Below are 19693 nucleotides of genomic sequence, written 5' to 3' on the forward strand. Positions count from 1 at the left end.
TTTGATACGGAATGTCTCACTTTGTTCAGGTAGATCTAAAGTTGATTGCACCTTTACACATGTTTTGCTTTGCTGTTAAAGGCTGGGGTTTGTTTTTCTACACATTTGGCTCTTTCTACCCCCTGGGGAATTTCTTCCCTGTGGCCTAATGTGAATATTAGTATGGGTTAACTGCTTTACTCATTTGTGCATCAATGCATATTGCATAATTAATGTTTTTTGTGAAGTCTCAGTTTCCGCACAGCAGGAAGGACGAATGAAACAGTAAACATGTTGGTGAGGTCCTGCAACAGGAGTTTCTGCTCGTTTCTGCTCTTGATTAAAAAGAACCTTCTGGTGTGGATTTGAAGTATTCAAGACTGATAGGATTAAGGGGCACCTTGCTATTTTCCTTGAAACCTCTAATTTAGATTGGAGATTTGTTGGAGACAAATTGTCTACCTCAATAAAATGCCTCCTGTTTTTTACATCTGCAAGATGTTCATTTGAAATCTCATGCCTAAAAGTTTCCAAAATTTATAATATGAAAAAAATAATAGCCAAGTTATAAGTTATACACTTTTACGTAGCGATCAGAAGAACAACACAATGTTTCTTGTCTACGATCCCCTTATGTATGCATATTAAAGTGCAAAGTTATTCATAACCCTGGCGGATTTATGGTTAAAGGAATCTTGTAATTTTACAAAAAATTTTCTGCTTTCTTAAGGTAGTAATATATATTTTTTTTTTTCTGTTGCTCAACTAGAATCTCATATTTAATCTGTGAAAGAAACCAAATCTTGGGGTGATGGTAAAGAGGCTCATTACCAGAGATAAGTGGGCAAATTTCAATGGAAACACAAAACATTGCGGATTGAACATTGTGGTGCCCATAAATATTCCCAAACGTTATTGAGGTGGCTGTACATAAAAACAGCATTTACCTTTATGCCTCCACTTATTTGGAATAAATTCCCAGAAAAACGTCAAGATGCTGAAACCCTCAGTTGCTTTGAATTAAGATTAAAATGCAGTTGTTTAGATGACTGTGCTAACATTGCTTGTTATATTTACAGTCCGTTTCTTTCATTTTCTTATCATTACATTAATATTTCTTTACCGTTATGCAACCATAACATACTTTTCTTTTTTTTTTCTTCATTTACAGAACTTTGAATTGACTTGCTACTGAAACATGCTATATAAAAACACACATGCCTTCTTTTACCTTCCTTATATATAATTACTTGACATTTATTTGTTTCCAATAAAATACAATCCCAAATAAATACCTTCTTTTAAGCTAAGTATTATTGACTAAAGTTTAATATCTAAATGTAGCAATTTGAACTTTTTATCATTCACCAAACATGTTTTACTGCTTTTGATATTGAATGGCTCATTTTTCAAGAGATTGGATGGATGGATGGATGGATGGATGGATGGATGGATGGATGGATGGATGGATGGATGGATGGATGGATGGATGGATGGATGGATGGATGGATGGATGGATGGATGGATGGATGGATGGAGTGCTGGTTGTTGGGATGACCTGCACAATGCTGTGCATAACAAGACACACATCTTCGCATCATTTGAAATTTAGAAGCAAGACATCCTTTTTTGTCACTTAAACTATTTGCATTTTGCTAAAAAGAAAAAACAGATAATTCTAAGCTTTTTATGTAGAATTTGGAAAAATTTGCTCACAGTGATTTGGAAAAAACCAAACATTTTACTCAAACAACCATTAATTACTCAAACATAGTTGTAAAGCTGAAGACATGGTGAAATTTACAGAGTTTCTAAATCTAGGCCTTGCCATACCCATTTTACCTAAGCTCATGCCCCATATACAGTATAGCTCTGGTGAAGTTCCCAATCAAAATTCAACAAATTAAACAAAACAAAGATCTGCTTTAAAAACATCTCACAGCGTTAAAGAAAAATATAAGGGGATAAGGAGACTAAAGAGTTATACACAGTACAGTCTTTATGGAATAAAAGCCAGATGTATTAAAATTATTGCCATAAAGGTTTAGAACACACCATTAAAACATGCATATTTATGAAGAGACTTTGAAGATGTAAAGTGGCCAAATATTTTAACTCAAAAAGGGATTATGGTTTTATAAGACTGTTAAAGTGAAGAATTGTTCATAAAAGCTGAACTTAGTAAAGCTGTCCCCTGTTTTTTTAGACATCTTCCCCTTTAAACTACCAACAAACTTTTATTACCAAACCAAATAAATAAAAATCCTTATCTTTGAAAAGAATAACATTCAAACACATAAATTATTCATATCTTTGTGTTGTTAACCTTACACTGTGTTGTGAAAGTTTGTGCTGGAGCATTATGCAGGATGTCACTTTAAAGTTAGTGTTTTTGAACAGTGGAGCAACTTAGGTTTTCTAATTTCTTTATAATCATTTCGCAGTATGTCTCTGTAGTTTATTGCATTTTTTTGTAATCTATGAATGGAAGTGTGACATTATTTACATTACACATTTTTAGTAATAGTAAGCCTGTTCGTTTTACAGTGAAATAGCCCTATATTTATTTTTACAGGTTTGTAAGTAGGGCTCATTTTACAGAGAAAATTGAAAAATAGTTTGTATTAATTAGGTGTCACAGGGGCGGTACAGTATGTTATAATTTGTCCTTTGATTTAAACTGTTTAATAATCCCAACTGCAAACATTTTCATGAGCTCTATAATCAGATCACTAAGTAAGATTGTAGAATAAAAAGGGTCCAAAGTCGCTGCGGCTGCAGCTGCGCGCTCATTAAAGACAACAAACTCCGACAATGATTGAACAGCGGTTAAATTACGTGTCTTAATGAAATTGTGAGGGCGTCATCCTCTTTAAACGACGAGTTTAATTATGTGCAGGTTGGTATTACAGCATCACCTTTTTTTTTCTTCTTTTCTTTTTTTTTTTTTTTGAAATCCTATTGCGCATCATGAGGCAAATCTTTTTTAGTTGGAATAATAATGTTAATCGGATTTCCTCATTTTTTAAAAGATTGATCTGTTTCCATGTTCCCTTCAGTCATTCCCTCAGAGGATTTGGCGCAATTTCGAGCTCAAAGTAGAAATTATTGACACCTATAGAGCCAAGAAACTTCAGATAACTCAGCCTCTTCTTGCTCAGAAAGACTCATGTTCTGAATGTGTAACGCGTCAGAATCTAAATCTGTCAAGATGATGGAATAAAATGTATATATTTCTAGATAGCTGCACATGAAAATGTGTTATAAATTGCTGTAAATAAACTAAATTTAACTATGATAAGAATACAAACCAAAAGCAGCTCTCTGATTCAAGTTGCTCTGTCTGTGATAAATAACCAGATATATTCTAATGTTGTTCAAAATATTTTAATAAAGCTTTTCCACACTCAAATACATACAAACGGCCCTCTTTGCTCTGATAACAACGAAAGTATCTACAAGAATAAATTAAAGCCTGACCTGACAGCGCGAATAATCTGAACGAAAATCATGAAAAAGAGCAGAAAAAACATCCACCTCGAAATAAATATGCAATGCAAGCATAAATATCATAAATACTCCAAATTAAAAAATCACAAAGACACATTTAAACACCTTGTAGACTTAAATGTATTCTTTTACCTTCTTTTTAATTATTATTAATCGATTGAGAAAGCCATTTCAGCCAAATAGATATAGGCCAGTGGATCATTTGTTGTCTGGATTATTTAAATCCCCTCATCCGCAACATTCACTAGAAAAGTTCTTTAAAAAATGGGCCCGTGGTTTAGAAGTTAAAGTAAACACATGGAAAGCAGCAGAGTGAGGTGGGTGCTGTTGCGCTCCGGGAAAGTAAAAGTCGCGCCCGTTTGGTCAGATCATCTCCACAGAGGGTCCATCACAGAGCAAAGGCCTTTAATTCGGCTTCTGTCTGGCCTCCAGTCACACCAGCACTTTAAAGATGACTTATGTACACAATCAAGTGTTGTTTTGACAGAAAAAAACAAGCGAGTTTTAATGCGTTTAGTAAATATTATAAAAAAATTACTTTTTGTCTCTACTCGATCATCATTCATGTTTTTTTTTTTTCTTTCTTGTGTGCTTCTTTGTAGTCTTTGTTATCAGTTTTAAGGCTTGTCAGTGCACTGTTTGCAGAGGCTGGACGCGGCGTTGTTGAACAGGGCGCATTTGTCAGGGCAGGAAGACGCAGCCACCCCGGCGGGGAACGGGTATCCGGGCGCCTGATCGTATGCGCCCAGACCGGGTGGAGGAGCTGCCAGCGCAGTGGTGGCCGGTATGGAAGCCGCGGAGATGGCCTGCCCCTGGTTCAGGTACGCGACCAGTCTCCTCATCTCCTCCAGTGCCTGCGCCTGCATCAGGATGTAGTTCTTTGCCAACAGCAGGGTGGCGATTTTGGAGAGTTTACGCACAGACGGGCTGTGCGCGTAGGGGATGACCGCTCGGAGCTCATCCAGCGCGTCGTTCAGGTCGTGCATCCGCCGTCTCTCCCTGGCGTTGATGTTGAGCCGCAGCATTTTCTGCTCTTTGGTTTTCTTACCTCCTCCTTCTGCTTTCCCCCCGGCTGCTGTTCGTACATCTGTCAGGAGGACCATGTCGCACCGCCCGTCGCTGTCATCGTCGGGGCTCTGCTCTCCACCGCTGCTCTCAGCCGCCGAGGTCCTGTTGGCACTCTCCCCGTACTTAACGCACAAGGATCCGGTCGGAAGACCTAGAGTGCCGCCCCTGGTTCCAGCGAGTCCTCCGGGTTGGATCGGGTCCGGATCAACTTGATCAAAGCAGCCGATAGGGGACTGGCGGTCTCTGGGTGGCAGCTCCATGCTGGCAGAGGTTCTGAACGGGTCCATTTTTTTGCCCGACACGGCGCTGAGAGTTTTATGAAAAATGTCCCCTGCCGCGCCGCCGTTCAGGTTCATCCTCCGGTCCATAGCCTGTTGGGTTCTGGGAAATCCTGACGCCTCTCAGCGACTTTCTCCCTCTGCTTGCGCGTCAGCGGCAAAGTTTGGGGCTCCTCTTGTCAGCTGAGGTGAGGTGATGAAGAAGGGACTTGAGTAAAAAGTATCGCTCTCTCTCTTTCTGTGTCTGTGTTGGATTCACCTTCAGATCATCGTAACGAGGATGATTCGCCTATTGGGGCCGAGACAGCCGCCCTCCCCTTTTGTTCTCCACCCAATCACACTAACCTTTTAATTAACGCGGTTTAAACTGGGACGAACACAATAAGACAGAACAGTAGTTCACCCTCCAATTGTGCGTCTTTTCAATGTTTTATCCTGTGCTTTTAGACAATGTCATCGTCATGATATATTCTGCCTCAGTGTTTTCTTTTGTACTATCACTATTTATTTGTCTTAAAGGATAGATGCAGTAAAAGCTGGTTTTCATTGTTTTTCTTGATTTATTATTATTATTATTTTTGTCCAGCATAGAAACTTGTATGCTAAACTTGCATGGTAATTCACATCAGATAAATTGGCTGTGATACTCCTTTTAATAAGTATAGTTTGGAATGTCACTTTTATCAGCATTGATCTTTTTTGTCCTTATCCATAATCAATTATTTCATTTTATGCAAGTCAATTCTAAGGCGGACAGCGGTCATTTCTGGTGGCTCAGTTAATATTACCCATGCTTATGCTGCCATCTTCTGTATAAAACAGCAAATCACGTTAGTAATTTTTTATTTTTTATAACCAATCATCTTTGAAGGACAGACCTCCTGGACCGTTAATCAATACCAAAAGTGCTGATTAAGATCAGAAATAAAAACAGAGGAAAAAAATATTTATTCATATAAAAATGCTTAATTGGAGTAAAAAAAAAACAAAAAAACACAAAAATATTAAACCTTCATAATTTTCTGAGCCATAAAAAATAAAAATCTTTATATATTATATAAAAATGTTAAGGAACTTTTTAATAACTGATTTACATTAATGAGAAATCAATTTTCCCCAAAGCAGGCTCCACAAGATAATGCCATTTTTTATTTAAATAAAAAAAATTGACTGCGCCGAATACCAGTCTATCTTGGAAGAAGACTGATTTACTTAGACTTACACTTACACAAATTTTGTTTACACAGCTTTCCGACAGTAAATGAGAAGCAGCTTAGCAGTGAATATGAACTTATCCATTTATAAACTGCAGAAGTGATAAAAATGTAAACAGTGTGAAAGAGACTTGGTGCAAAAGCGCATTGATGTAAAGGGTTTGTCGCGGTGCAAAAATAAATAAATAGATGTTGTGAAAACTGCAGTAGAACCATTGAGTTGAGCTCTATTTTGAAGATTCACCATGTAGTGCAAATATGTTTACAGGTGTGATTTAGAGTCTTGTTTTGTGACTTGGTTAGAGTTTCAACAGTTCAACAGTTTTATGGCAGCGGGGAAAAAAGCTGTTGCAGAACCTGCTGGACCTACAGCAAATGCTTTGAAGTCTCTTCCCAGAGGGCAGCAGGGAGAACGGTCCATGGTGGGGGTGTGAGGGGTCGCTGATGATGTTACATTCAGAGTAGGAAGCCATTGACCTGAGAGTGAGCCAGGGGTTTATCCTCTTGCATACCGACACCCTAAACATTCACTTTTTTTTTTTTTTTTAGAATGTCTATCTGGTAAATCTTGGACATAAGCTTTATCTTTTTTATATGTTGTGGTTGTATTCTGAATCATTACAGGTTTTTAATACTTAGCTTTCCTCCTATAAAACTTTTTTTTTCTGTTCTTGTGTTTTTTAGTACCTGATATCCTCTTGGTCATTCATTCTTTTCTGAATTAGTTTTCATTGTTCTATGCTCCTCGTTCCTACTCTGTTTTAGTAGCCACTTCAGAGAGGTGAAAACTTTTAATATGATCTGCATTTGGTTCCTTTACTTCTAAAAGACATCCCATATTCAAAATCAGGGGTTAAAATTCATTTAAAATCTGGGATAAAAGAAAAACTTGTGAATATGAATCTCTTCATGGACGAAGCTAGTTGACTCTCTCCACTTTAAGTTGCTGTGTAAAGTTGGCATGCTGAACAGAAATGAACTTTTCTGACATTTATTTATGAACCAATCTAAAATCACATACTTTTCTTTTCTACTGGCATACTGGAATACATTTGTGGTCATAACATGCCTACTTGCCCTTTAAACATTTTGACATGTTGACCACCTGGTATTTTCAGGTCATAATTATCCATTCTTTGAACTGCATAAAGACGGCATGCGCAGCATTACCAAAGGACAAGCTGTTATATTAAGGGCAAGCTGGAATGGACCTCCACATTAGCAGACTACTTACCTTGGGGCTCAATAGGATGAAGGTTCTACACTGTTTCCAATCAAATAAACAACTCAATTACTTGCAGTCCAAATTAATTTCTGACTGGAAAGCTAAACTCAGCTATGAGAGTGTTTCGCTCAATGGATATTTGTCTCCTTGATTAGGATCTGAGGATGGGGAACAGCAAGAACGGTATGAATGATTAGTTCTTTCAGTAAATTAGGGACTTTGAACAGCTTTTCGTTCAGATCTGTTCCACCTCAACTCTGCAGGTGTCACTGAAGTTCACCAAGGCCTTGCATTCAGATGGTGCAATCTTTCCACCAACTCCTTAAGCATTCTTCTTCTCCTCACAGATTCCACTGTTACGCTAAGAGCCAATTTTGCAATTACTCTCCCCAAGAAGCCATGTGTAAATGCTCAGTGAAATGCATTAAGGGACAAAATCTGCTAACAAGGTTCTGCTGCTTGTTACTATGGCATATTGCTGCACACACATTCAAGTTACCTTTTGCAGTGATTACAACCGACCCCTGCCAATTGAAACATTGTGAATATGCCACAGATTTTTCCCCGGTCTGAGTTTGACGCCTTGGCAGCTACATATTTTGAAACAGGAATGAGGTGGGCAAGAAAAAGGGCTGATTGTGCTTCCTGCAGTGAGTCACCCACCAGAGATAACCATGCTTGCCAAGGAATTTTGTTCTGAAATAATGATTGATCTTTCTTTAAAAAAATTAGGGAAAATGTAGCATGAGAAGAGAAACATGAGATACTTGTGAAATTACTGAGCTTTATACAGTTTATAGATGTTTAATAGATGTCATTATCTGAGGCTCTGAGTTATTTAGTGCTGTTCTGTGTCCATTTTGTTTATTTAAATTCCCCAGCTGTTGCTAACTACTAGGCATTCTCACAAACTGTTCTACATCAGTGTAATCAGACTCGTCTGTGTAACCATGTATTCATCTTACTTTTTATTTACTCTTACTTTTCTTTCATTTACTAACAAATCCATCTATAACTCTCAAATGTTTCTCCAAGAGGAGGGTGTATGATTTAGGAACCTCATGTTTTCATCGTTGCAGATTATGTGTTAGCATCTCCACATCAGCAGCCATTTCTTTAACAGTGGAGCAGTTGAGTCTGTTACAGTTATGGAGGTAGTTGGAAATGGCAGGGGACCGGTACTGGAAATGTTAACTCTGGAGGGTATGAACTAACGGGAGATGTGGTTGACACCTGTTGGATTTCAAATGATGTGCGATGACTCTGATAATACCTGCAGCAGGACAAACAGAGGCAGGTGTCTAAATTATCAAGGAAACAAAAGTGTGTTTAAGATGTAGAAAGATCAAAGTGCTTTTAATCCAGGATGTAGGTTATTAAGCTATATCAGTTAATGTAACCTCAGACTCAGAGGTAGAACTAAGTGGGGCTTTATTTCACTCTGACTTTGGAACAGAGGATCAGATATTTCCTCTAATCAATCTGCAAAGGGGATCATAGGAGTAAGGGTGCTCCTAGATCAGTAGATCTACATTTCATAGCTGGTGGTGAGTACCGAAGAAGTATAGGGTACTCATGGGCTCCATGACCATAGTCCTGATGCTGACTGGAATGTCAACCTGGCAACTAGGCTTTCTCTCTTGCTGATTTTCATGCCCACATTCGTAGGATGTAGTCATGGAGAAAACGTTGTTGGCTGCCATTCAGCTGCCGTTTGACTGGGAAGGGTCATTTCGAATGGCTGCTACATTTTTTCTTGAAATGATGAGGTAAGGGAGATGCTTTGCCAAGCGAACAAGACAATTTACATTTAAAATAAGAAAAAAAAAATATTGCATGGTCTTATTTCAAGTAGGTATTATGTAATTATCCTATTTTTCAGAGTAGACATACTCATTCCATTGTGGAGCGATATTTTCTCTCCAGTTTCCTAGCATTTTGCTTCAAAGTACGCAGCTCTGCATTAAACCAAGGAGCAAGCTTTCTATTTTTAACGGTTTTCATTTTCAAAGGAGCTGCGTTGTCTAAGGCAATACGCAGAGAACTAGCAACCCCCTCAACAAAATCATCAACCTGTGAAGGGGAATAAGCTAAGCTTTTGCACTCTGCAGCACTGCTCAGTGACACAGAGCAGAGAGAAAGTGAAGCAGATTCTTTAAAATTTATAACTGCACTATCTGATAAAGATCTACTAAAATTGAACCTTCTTTTGGGGGAGGAGAACTCTGTTAAAGTAATCCTGAAGGTTATTAGAAAGTGGTCAGAGAGGACAGGGTTGTGAGGAAATACTGTTATTTCTTCACATTCTATGCCGTATGTCAGCACAAGATCCAAAGTATGAAGATGAGAATGCGTGGGACTATTCACATTTTGAACAAAGCCAATAGTGTCTAAGATAGCATTAAAGGCTGCTCTTAAGCTATCGCCTTCAATGTCAGCATGGATGTTAAAATCTCCCACTATGATGACCCTGTCAGTATTTAATACCAAATCAGAAAGGAACTCTGAAAACTCATCTAAAAATTCAGAGTAAGGACCTGGTGGACGATACAAAGTTACAAAAAGAAGAGGTTTTCTTGTCTTGAAATTTGGATCAGGGAAATTAAGGGTTAAATGTTCAAAAGAGTTGTAGGAATTAATTGTTTTGGGAGTAATCAGTAAGTCAGACTCGAAGATTGTTGCTACTCCTCCTCCTCGCCCAGAACTTCTGGGGATGTGAAAATTTAAATAGCTTGAAGGAGTTGCCTCATTTATGCTCACATAATCCTCTTGCTGCAGCCAGGTTTCTGTAAGGCAAAACAAGTCAATGTGATTATCACAAATCAAGTCATTAACTAGTAGACTTTTAGAGGAAAGCGATCTTATGTTAAACAGACCGCATTTAATTGTTTTAACTTTTTCCCCAATTGGAGTTATTTTGATTTTAATTAGATTATCATGATTTACTCCTTTGGGAATCTTTGCTAATTTATTAGATTTTGGTCGTGGGCAAGACACTGTCTGGATGGAGTAAAGAGTGGGTAACAGTAGAGAAGCTGCAGAGATGTGTGTTAAACTACAACTCTGCTTCCTGGTCTGCACCCTGGGTGGTCTATATATATAAATAACAATAATGTGCAACCCTTTTCATTTTTTCAATAATTAACAGCCTAAATAAGGATTATGGCAGTGGAGCATTTGTTCTGATGTCCCTCAGTAAGATCCTTTGTGCTCAAAAGTATTTTAAAAAATAAAGATAGACTCTTCCTGTATTTAAATTATCTGTTTTTTCTTATTTAATTTTTTTTACTGTAGGTCTCAAGGGTTTGTTAAACAATGTTTGTAAATAAAAAGCATCATGCATACAAAAGAACAGTGACTGAAATGAAAGGCCAGAAATAAAACAATGTCCCAATCTTTGAACATCTCCAATCTTTGTTCCATCAACCATCTATAAATGGAAACATTATAGCAAAGCTGTAATCTACCTAGACATGACTGTTCAACTAACAGACAGGATGGGTAAGGAGAGCATTAATAGGACAGGAGTCCAAGAGGCATGGGGTAACTCAGACAAAGCTTCAGAGATCCTTAACTCAGTTTGGAGAACCTTTAGATTGGAAAATGTTAGTGGTGAACAAATAATTTCTTTTTAAATAAAAAAACAAAAAACTTATCAAGAAGAAAGTCAAAAATCCTAGAGTTTACCATAAGCCATGTTATATAAATAAACATAAGTGAATGAAAACAAAATGCTATGAGCGCATAATATCTACAGTGAGACATTGTGGTGGCAGCCTAATGCTGCAGTGATATTCAGCAGAGATAATAAAGCTGAATATAGTTACCTATATTATATATCTAATTATTTTCTGATTTCCAATAATTTACTTAAAAATAATCAAAATTTTAGTGTAGACAATTTTGCTTCAGGGTGGTAGCATTACATTACAGGACAGATCACTGAAACCCCATCGGAGGAAACTAAAACGAACAACACTCATGCTGTAGCTGTATTCTCACCACATTCTGCATAGCTATGGTTGTGATTTAATTGACACAATCTCTCTTCACTACTCCATCCACAGTGTGACAGATAAGAGAGCCTCTGCAGGGGATAGTGATGGGAGCTAAGGGCTCATTGGAGTGTCCTAACCCTCTACCCAGTCTATGTTTCAGAGCCTCTGAAGGAACACGGCTCTGAACATGATCAGAGACTCCACACATTTTTATCTCTTTATGAAGGTTTTGAACAGAATTCTTAAGGTAAGTTGGATTTAGTTGAACATGACAATTCCTTTATTACAACTATCAAAAGTAAATAATCCAATCATGTTTCTGGAAAAAGAAGAGCCACTTTCAAAGCAGGTTGCACAATTTGCTTAATCAGCTAATCAGATTTCATCTATAGAGTATTTTTATACAACCTAGAATGACAAAAATGTTTATTCAAAAGTTAAATAGATGAAAAAGCCCTCTATACATTCCTCAACAATCACGAAAAACATTACATCTCATAAAATGACTGAATTACTTTGATATTTTTCATATAAAACATTAAACATATGACTGAGGATAAGCAAAAACATACAAACACTTGAAAAATCTTAAAATTCATGAATTTTAAAATAATATTTAAAGACATTTAAAATTTATATCTTAAAATAAGAAGAACTGAAAAAGAAAATAAACCATGTCACAATCTGTAGGTGTTAGAGTTTATTTTTTCTTTTCAATTTTTGTTCTTAGTACTTTTTGTAGCTTGTAAAACTTCATGTCTTCTGTGTTCATTGTTATACTTTAGTCTTGTCATATCAGCGCATGCTTTTGTGCTACATATCTTGGTATATTGTTGTGTTCTGTCCTTCAAATACTGCAATTTTCTTCTGTTGAAATTGTTCTTTTTTTCTACGTTAGATAGCTTCTTTTTGTCCAAGCCTATATTTTGGTCTCTCTACCTTTGCTTCCCTGATAAATCAGCTCACACACAGCTTAATCACACTACTGCCACTTAGTTGTTTTACCTGCTTTTAGGTTTATAGTTTTGCATTTCCTCTGATTTTTCTTCTCTTCTGTTTCTTTTCTTTTTCATCTTAGTTGTTAAGCTTAGGATTTCCCTATTCTTCTTTTATGCCCTGATCCCTTTCTGCCTTCTTTTGCATTTCTATTTTTTAAATAACCACATTTCAATTCATTATCTCCTTCTTTGCACCTGGGGCCTAGTAGACTAAAAATAAAAATATGAAGTTGGTCATTTGCACATGATGAATAATACTAAAAGCCTTAATTAAATAAACCTAAATTTGAGATAAAGTACCCTACATAAAAAAAATGAAAAGAAAAATATAGACTTTTTATAACCGTATTAAATTCTTCTTACAGGAAAGGTAAAAGAGCATATAAATATTATATTTAGAAATATTCTATTTTATTTTCGGGCGCTGCTTAGATAAAAACTGAATTTCAGACAAAATGTTAGACAATATTCTAACACTAGAGGGCAGGAGAGCCTTTGTGACAGAAGACCTGGAGCCAGACAGCTCTTCAGGAGATGCAGGAACCTTTTTTATGTCTGCTTTATAGGTTGCACTCAACTTGAAAATAATGTCTTGTCATCAGAAGAGGCCAGACTCATTGGGTGTTTAGTCTGTATTTTAACTCCAATGTTTCGATACATAATTAGGTGTAATAATCATGATATGGTTGATATATGAGCAAGCGACCAACTGCATCATTACAAAATGTGGATGATGGCCCTGTTTCTTACATAGAGATAGAATTGTACTGGTTCTGTGTCACAATATCTTGAAAAAGAAAAAAAAAAAAAAAAATATATATATATATATATATATATATATATATATATATATATATATATATATATATATATATATATATATATATATATATATATATATATATATATATATATATATATATATAGAGAGAGAGAGAGAGAGAGAGAGAGAGAGAGCTGCTTTAAGGAACGATTGACCCCCTATCCATCCATCCATCCATCCATCCATCCGTCCATCCATCCATCCATCCATCCATCCATCGTTAGTCAGATTGGATTAATTGTGATAACAAACTAAACTGTGTACAGTCTGATTCAGAACATTTTTATGTTAAATTTAAAAGCTTATAAACACCATAACAGATATTGACGGTTGATTATCTCGAGGCTTAACGTTAAATATTTGACTGCTGTTTGTTGTGGTAGATAATTCAATTGGGACCACATTTTCAGTCCATATGAAATTAATTTGATGTGACGTATGTCCTAAGCAGCTCTGCTCATGCAATCCTCTCAATATTTATAGGGCATATAAATAAATTTCAGTCATGCATTTTTTTAGGAATGCTTTTTTCAGATCAGAAATTAGCCTTAGTGTGTAGCATATTTTATTATCTAATAGAATGACAAGGGTTTGATTTACATTGCAAATTTTGTTGGATCATTACACAGATTTGTGCTAGAATTTGCTGATCTGGCCGTCTTCATGTTTGCGCATTTATTAATCAGATTCGATATAATTAAAGAAAACGCTGATGCTTTCTTCTGAATTTCGATGTGTGGGGTTTGCGCAGTATCCGCACAGCAGGATTTTTGCTGCTCCATCGGCTGCAGACGAGTGAAACAAAAGGCTACAGATTTCAGCACCAAAGCAGGTGGACAGCGCTTCTGCAGGCAGCCTGAGTTGGGATGGACAGCTCCCACTGCTTTCTCACACATCAACACACACCAGGAGCATTCAATGCACAGATGAAACAGAAATTTTCTTACGTATTATCGCTTTATTGATAGAAAAAAAAAACTCAGACAGTACACAATTATAAATTTGTTTTAATACAGTTCAATGATTTCATGATGTCGAAGAAGTGAGGATCATCTCTTGGCATTCACCGCGTGCCTTAATTGTAAGACATTAAATCAAGGTCCGCTGTGAACACGGAGAGACGCAACCCGCTGTTCTGAGCTGGGCTTGCACAGAAGCAAAGCACTGCGGTTACTTTGTTTTGAGAAAAAAGGAGAGGAAATTTTCAAGAAACCTCTTCCCGCACCTGTAACCGTACTATTCCGCTGCCGGCCTGCAGACGGAATATAAGGAATAAGACTTGAAACATATAACATTCCTGTTCCCTTTTTTTGGTCTTTTTGCATAGGCTTTCCTATATGTACTGATGCATTTACTTAAAGAGGTTAGGTTACGACATAAATAAGACTTTTCTGTTGGAAAAATCATTATGTCCATGGCAGCTTTTGCAGGAAGGAGTTTCGTGTTTAGTGTCCAAAGCTGGAGACAACATAGATGTCCTCCATTATCCCATAATGTCACCTACGGAAGAAAAAACAAACAAGCATATTTCTCCATGAGCCACAAATGAAATTGCAAATCATCCACAGTCACAGATAAGAAAAAAAACTGTCAGAAAAACAAACTTAAAAACAAATCGATCTTTCCCATTAATTCTTAGACGATCTTGCGAATCTGGAAACGGGGCAGCAACTGCGGAATCCTCATCTTCTCTTTTTTTTTAAACGCGCAAAATAACGGAGGCGAGACCGAACAGTGCGCACTGACACCTGGTAAATGGGACTGATCTTCTCCCCGTTCGAGCCCCCCACCCCCCATCCAGACCCATCTGACTTTGGGATTAACGTTCTTCCAGCCAAACAAATGAGGAATCTGCCTTCAGCGGAAAAGGATTGGGATGACGGGCAGAGAGGGGGTGGGGGGGTTGGTGACGTCACTAGGCAAACAGATGTTTCTCTATATTACCCAGAGTCCCCTCTTCATCACCTAACCTGCGTCCTTGAAACCAGGAGGGACATTTTCACCCCCCAACACTATACTTCAGGTTCATGTGAGATTATGTAGGATGGAATCCATCTTCCCAGTTCTGCACCAGCTTGGAGCAGCTTTGGTGCGAAGTCCAAAACCTGGCGCTGGGCTGCGCACAGTTATGCAACATTGCACTATTGGAGGAAAAAAAAAAATGGGAACACTTGAGAAGCGCTCACGCTAACACAGGCTTGTTTGAGCATGCGCACACGCACATGTCCATGTACTCCCTCGCATACAGTGATGAAGGGAGGGATGCTTGGAGGGGAGCAAATGCTGCATTTTGGGTTTGATGTGACGAGCTGTACAATCAGTGACATTCAGTGAAACGTTAACCTTATTGTAATATCTGGTATTAGAAGAGTATAGAACGTCCTAATGGAAGACAAATCAGCTGTTATTCGTATCATTTAACTAAAGAAACGCGCATCCCGTTTAAATCCAACTGTATACACTTGAATTTTCGTATTAAAACAAACCAAATATCAAGAAGGTCTGTGCTTTCTTTAAGTGACCAAAATTCTTAGTACATTGAGGAAAGCGTTTCTATATATTCCAAAGAAAGGGCAAAAATCACCTGCACTGTGGATAAAGAGGCGCAGGGATATTGCATTGAATACTGTAACTGCCATAGAGAGGAGACGGCTATAGAAACAAAGGGAAGCGTCGTTTTTTTCAGTCTAAGAGATGCCCCCCGTCCTGTCCAAATAATGTCATCCCTGTTTTGGATTTGAGGTCTCTGACCACCCAAAGGGGAAGTGAGAGAGGGGGTAAAGAAGAAAAAAAAACGACTCTATTGTCCTGAAGCACTGCGATGCAGCTCATGAAAACCACTATCCTATTTCAGCTCTTTTTATACATCATGCAACCGCCGAAATGAAATGATGTGCGGCTAAAGCCTGTGTGGGTTTGCTCGTGTTTGATCGATTTTTGCACATGAAACGCTTTTATTCCCGAGAGTCCGCAATAACAATGGCAAGTGCAGCGGAGAGCAGGGAACACAGGACCGTTATGTTCCGAGACATCTCCACATCCCCGTTATTTCTTTCACTTTAAAGACATTAAAAGAACAATTAAAGCCCCCCAAAAAAGGTAAAATCGACTCATAAATAATTGATGCATGAAGATACTCACCATGAAGCGGTCCGCGCCATATGGTGGATCCCAGCACAATGAGCGCATATGTATCCGCTGGTTTTCTCACTTAATTTGCGGCATTAGTAGGATTACTTCCCCCTTTCATCACGGAGGCTTGTATTCCCGGTTTTTGTGCAACGGCAAGTGAGCGAGAAAAGCACAGACTCCGTTTGGCGAGGAGGTTCACGCTACCAATGAGAGCAACGCTATAGCCTCTGCAAAGCATGGCTGCGTTTTCTCGCCCCTCAGTTTTTTTCAGAAGAGGGCAGGTCGTTGTGTGCATTACAATGAGTTAAATCTCTCTCTCTCCCCCCCTCTCTCTCTTCTGCCTTTCTCTCTCTCTCTAAACGCAAGCGCGTTCCTGGCGTTTATACTCTGAAATGTTCGCTCTGTAAGTCCTGTATTCTATATTTTATAGAACATATCTGCACGTTGAACGGGTCTCTATTTGTCAACCCTTACGATATGCAATACTTTTTGATGGCAATGATGCAAAGTCCCATATTTAGTCTTAATATTTAATCATTTGCATGAAATCTAATGCGAGCTGCACGGATTTCTTAGTCTTTTCCTCATGTGGAATTTAGGATGTTTTGCTTTTTTAACATCTTAGGGTTTTTATATATTTATTTACTTTTTTGCGATTATTTGCCTGTTTTGGATTACAATATATATGTATGCTGCAGATCTTCAGTGTTTTTGCATCAGCCAGCCACCATTGCATGCACCCCAACTTCAACAAATTGTTAGCAATTTACTCATTGGCATCACGCTAAATTCCCATAGGACTGATACAGAAAAAAAGTCCTATATGGGAATCAAACCCATTTTTAGATTAGATCACATGGGAAATAACTGATGTGATCTAAAGACCCAATTAAGGTGCAACTAATCAGGTCCCCAATTGTCTTAAGTCCTGTATTTAGTGAACTTGGGTGGTTCCGGAGAGGTTAATCAAACCCCAGGTTTACCTGCATCCTATTTGGGACCACTCCAGACTGAGCAACATGTTTATTAATCTTACAAACTGGTTTGCAAAAATTTTTTTTATTAAATTTTGAAATTACAAGAAAAAACCTAAACACAATAAGATGCATAAGGGAAAATGGAAATGAAACACATATGTCAAAACCTTGTATGAAAATCTGAAAAGAACTCTACCTGAGCAAGTCTGAGTAAATTGTTTGTGGAACCACAGTTTGCTATAATTTTACTTGCAAGTGTACGATTGCATGTGGTTTCGAAATTAGAGACTAAAGGTTCTCCCCATTTTATCTTTTTAGAAGAGCTCAAGCTCAGTCAGACCAATGGAGAGAAGTGTGGGCAACAGTTTTCCAATCAGAAATAAGTCTGGACCATTCTAAAACAATAACAATTTTATACTTCTCATTCCACTGTATCTGACTGAATCATCTGAGGCTATGGCCCAGTTATAAGGTGAACCTCTTTCCCAGACTAAAGTCTTTTTTTAAGCCTCCATATAAGTGTGCTCCACACTTTACAGATTTGATTTGTAAAAAAAAAGTGAAAAAATATCCATCCCTTGCATGTCATGTCTTACTGCTCACCACTTTGATTTGACCCATCAAATAATGTTTTGATTAGAAAAGAAAAAACACTCCATAACATTTATAACAGTAGCTACACAATGGGTATTAAATGTATATTTGAATTTCAGCAAGCCACTGTTTTGCATGCTGGTTGTAGGATCTTCCTGCATCAGTCATTGTTTTCTATAAGGATAAAATATCAAAGCTTTGTGTATTTCCAATAATCCTATTTTTATGTCGCTGCCTAAGAAGGCCTATCAGTTGTTTCAGTTTTCATGGGCTACCTTTTAGCTTATCCTGGCTATTATGAATAAAATAAGCAAATAGGATAATAAACAAAATGGTTATAAGCAAAAATACTCAAACTAAAAGAAGAAGAAACTATAAGGTGTTAACTGATCAAAGGATTTTTACCCCCTTCTCTTCTTACACTGACTGCCAGCTATATGTCCAGTAGATGCCATGGTCCATTCATTTTTATTTGAACAAGCTCCACAGCCCTCCAGTAAACAGAACACACACTAACACACAAAGTTAAAAAATATTGTGCATTAAAAAAATCTGCAGGTTTTGCATCAGTATATGGCACTCTGTCCCCCACTCTCTCTGTTTCACTGATAGCCTTAGAAAAATCTACTGTGCAGTGATGCAACATTTGCGTGTGATGCAACATGAGCGATCACACCACTAAGAGTGTTAACGTTTTGTCGACATTTCTTTTCTCTTTTTTTTTTCTTTATTTTGAAGGGTAGGAGGGAAACTCTGCTCTGACTTGCGTCAGGAAGCACATAGAGGGAAGTTTAAAAGCTGTTTTTTTCTCTTGCAGCGAGCTGGAGGACTAGGAGGAGGGGACTCACTGCTATTGTTCCTCCTGAAACAATGAAAACTGCGGGGTGACATGCAGCGGTGCGCACATAAATGGTCACCGACGTGGGGGGGTCAATGGCCCTGGGGTCACCATTCCCAGCGCCTTACAATGCACCCCGCGCAAGGCTGGGGCTGCAAGGGTCAAAGGCCAGCTCCGCTTTTGTCCTGCACTTCAAAACACATAAACATTTATTAATCAAGAGCCCGGCGCTGGGCCCCCTTTGGTAGAGAAAAAAAAAAAAAAAGAATGAGGGAGAAGAGGGGTGTAAGGAGGGGAAAGGGAGAAATAACCACTGTAAGCAGAAGCACATTCCATCATTTGGGCAGAAGTTTGAAAAAGTTGTAGCCACTGGTAGAAACCTTTGGATTTTGTTTGCTGAACTTCTGCATAAAGGAACCGAATATGTGTTGTTTCAGAAACATTTTCATCTTAACACGAAAGGAACATATGGGGGGCAGCCGATTTTTTAAAATGGATTTTTGAAGAAAATAACAAAGGATGCAAGGAGCGCCACGGGAACCTTCTGCGGTTTAAAAAAGCGCAAAAACTGGAATAATCTCCGACAAGCCAGGAGTACTGTCTCTTTTATTTTTCATTTTAAGGGCCTTCCTCTGCAGCTTGATCCTTTCATCGAACGTTTATCAATTCTCTGTTTATATTTAGATTCTTAAAAAAAGGTATATGTCGTCTGTTTGTGCGTGTTTTACCACATCGACATGCGTCCTTGTTGGTTTGTTTCCAAGTCGCTGCGAGGAGCTGGTAACCGGATCTAAAGGTTAATGCCGACTCTTGCAGCATAATGCATGGAGAAAAAAGCTGCATGATGTGCGCTCTGCAGCCTGATAAGCTGTCGTGACGAGATGCGTTTATTACTCCCGCCTTATGTTTTGGGAGGCCTCCCCCAAGCAACAACAGAGCCTTAATGTGAGCTTTCATAGGTTTGGACTGGTCTTTTTCTCTTTCTTAAGACGTAAACACAGGCTTAATTCATTAGCCGTTATTTTATCTATCTATCTATCTATCTATCTATCTATCTAT

At 38.0% G+C, this 19693-nt stretch overlaps 1 protein-coding gene and 1 long non-coding RNA gene across 2 annotated transcripts; one reads left to right on the forward strand and one right to left on the reverse strand.

Moving 5' to 3' along the window:
• Positions 1 to 3350: 3350 nt before the first annotated feature.
• On the reverse strand, positions 3351 to 5100 carry bhlhe22 (basic helix-loop-helix family, member e22). The gene has a single exon (XM_038293816.1). The coding sequence runs from the start codon at positions 4923 to 4925 to the stop codon at positions 4107 to 4109; it is 819 nt and encodes a 272-aa protein (XP_038149744.1). The 5' UTR covers positions 4926 to 5100; the 3' UTR covers positions 3351 to 4106.
• An 11440-nt stretch (positions 5101 to 16540) lies between these two features.
• Positions 16541 to 19331, forward strand: LOC119788940. Its single transcript, XR_005281521.1, has 2 exons — positions 16541 to 16628; positions 18535 to 19331. It is a non-coding gene; the product is annotated as an uncharacterized LOC119788940 (long non-coding RNA).
• Positions 19332 to 19693: the final 362 nt, after the last annotated feature.

This window comes from Cyprinodon tularosa, unplaced genomic scaffold (genome assembly GCF_016077235.1).
Source record: "Cyprinodon tularosa strain WSP-4 unplaced genomic scaffold, ASM1607723v1 ctg33, whole genome shotgun sequence".
Lineage (NCBI taxonomy): Eukaryota > Metazoa > Chordata > Actinopteri > Cyprinodontiformes > Cyprinodontidae > Cyprinodon > Cyprinodon tularosa.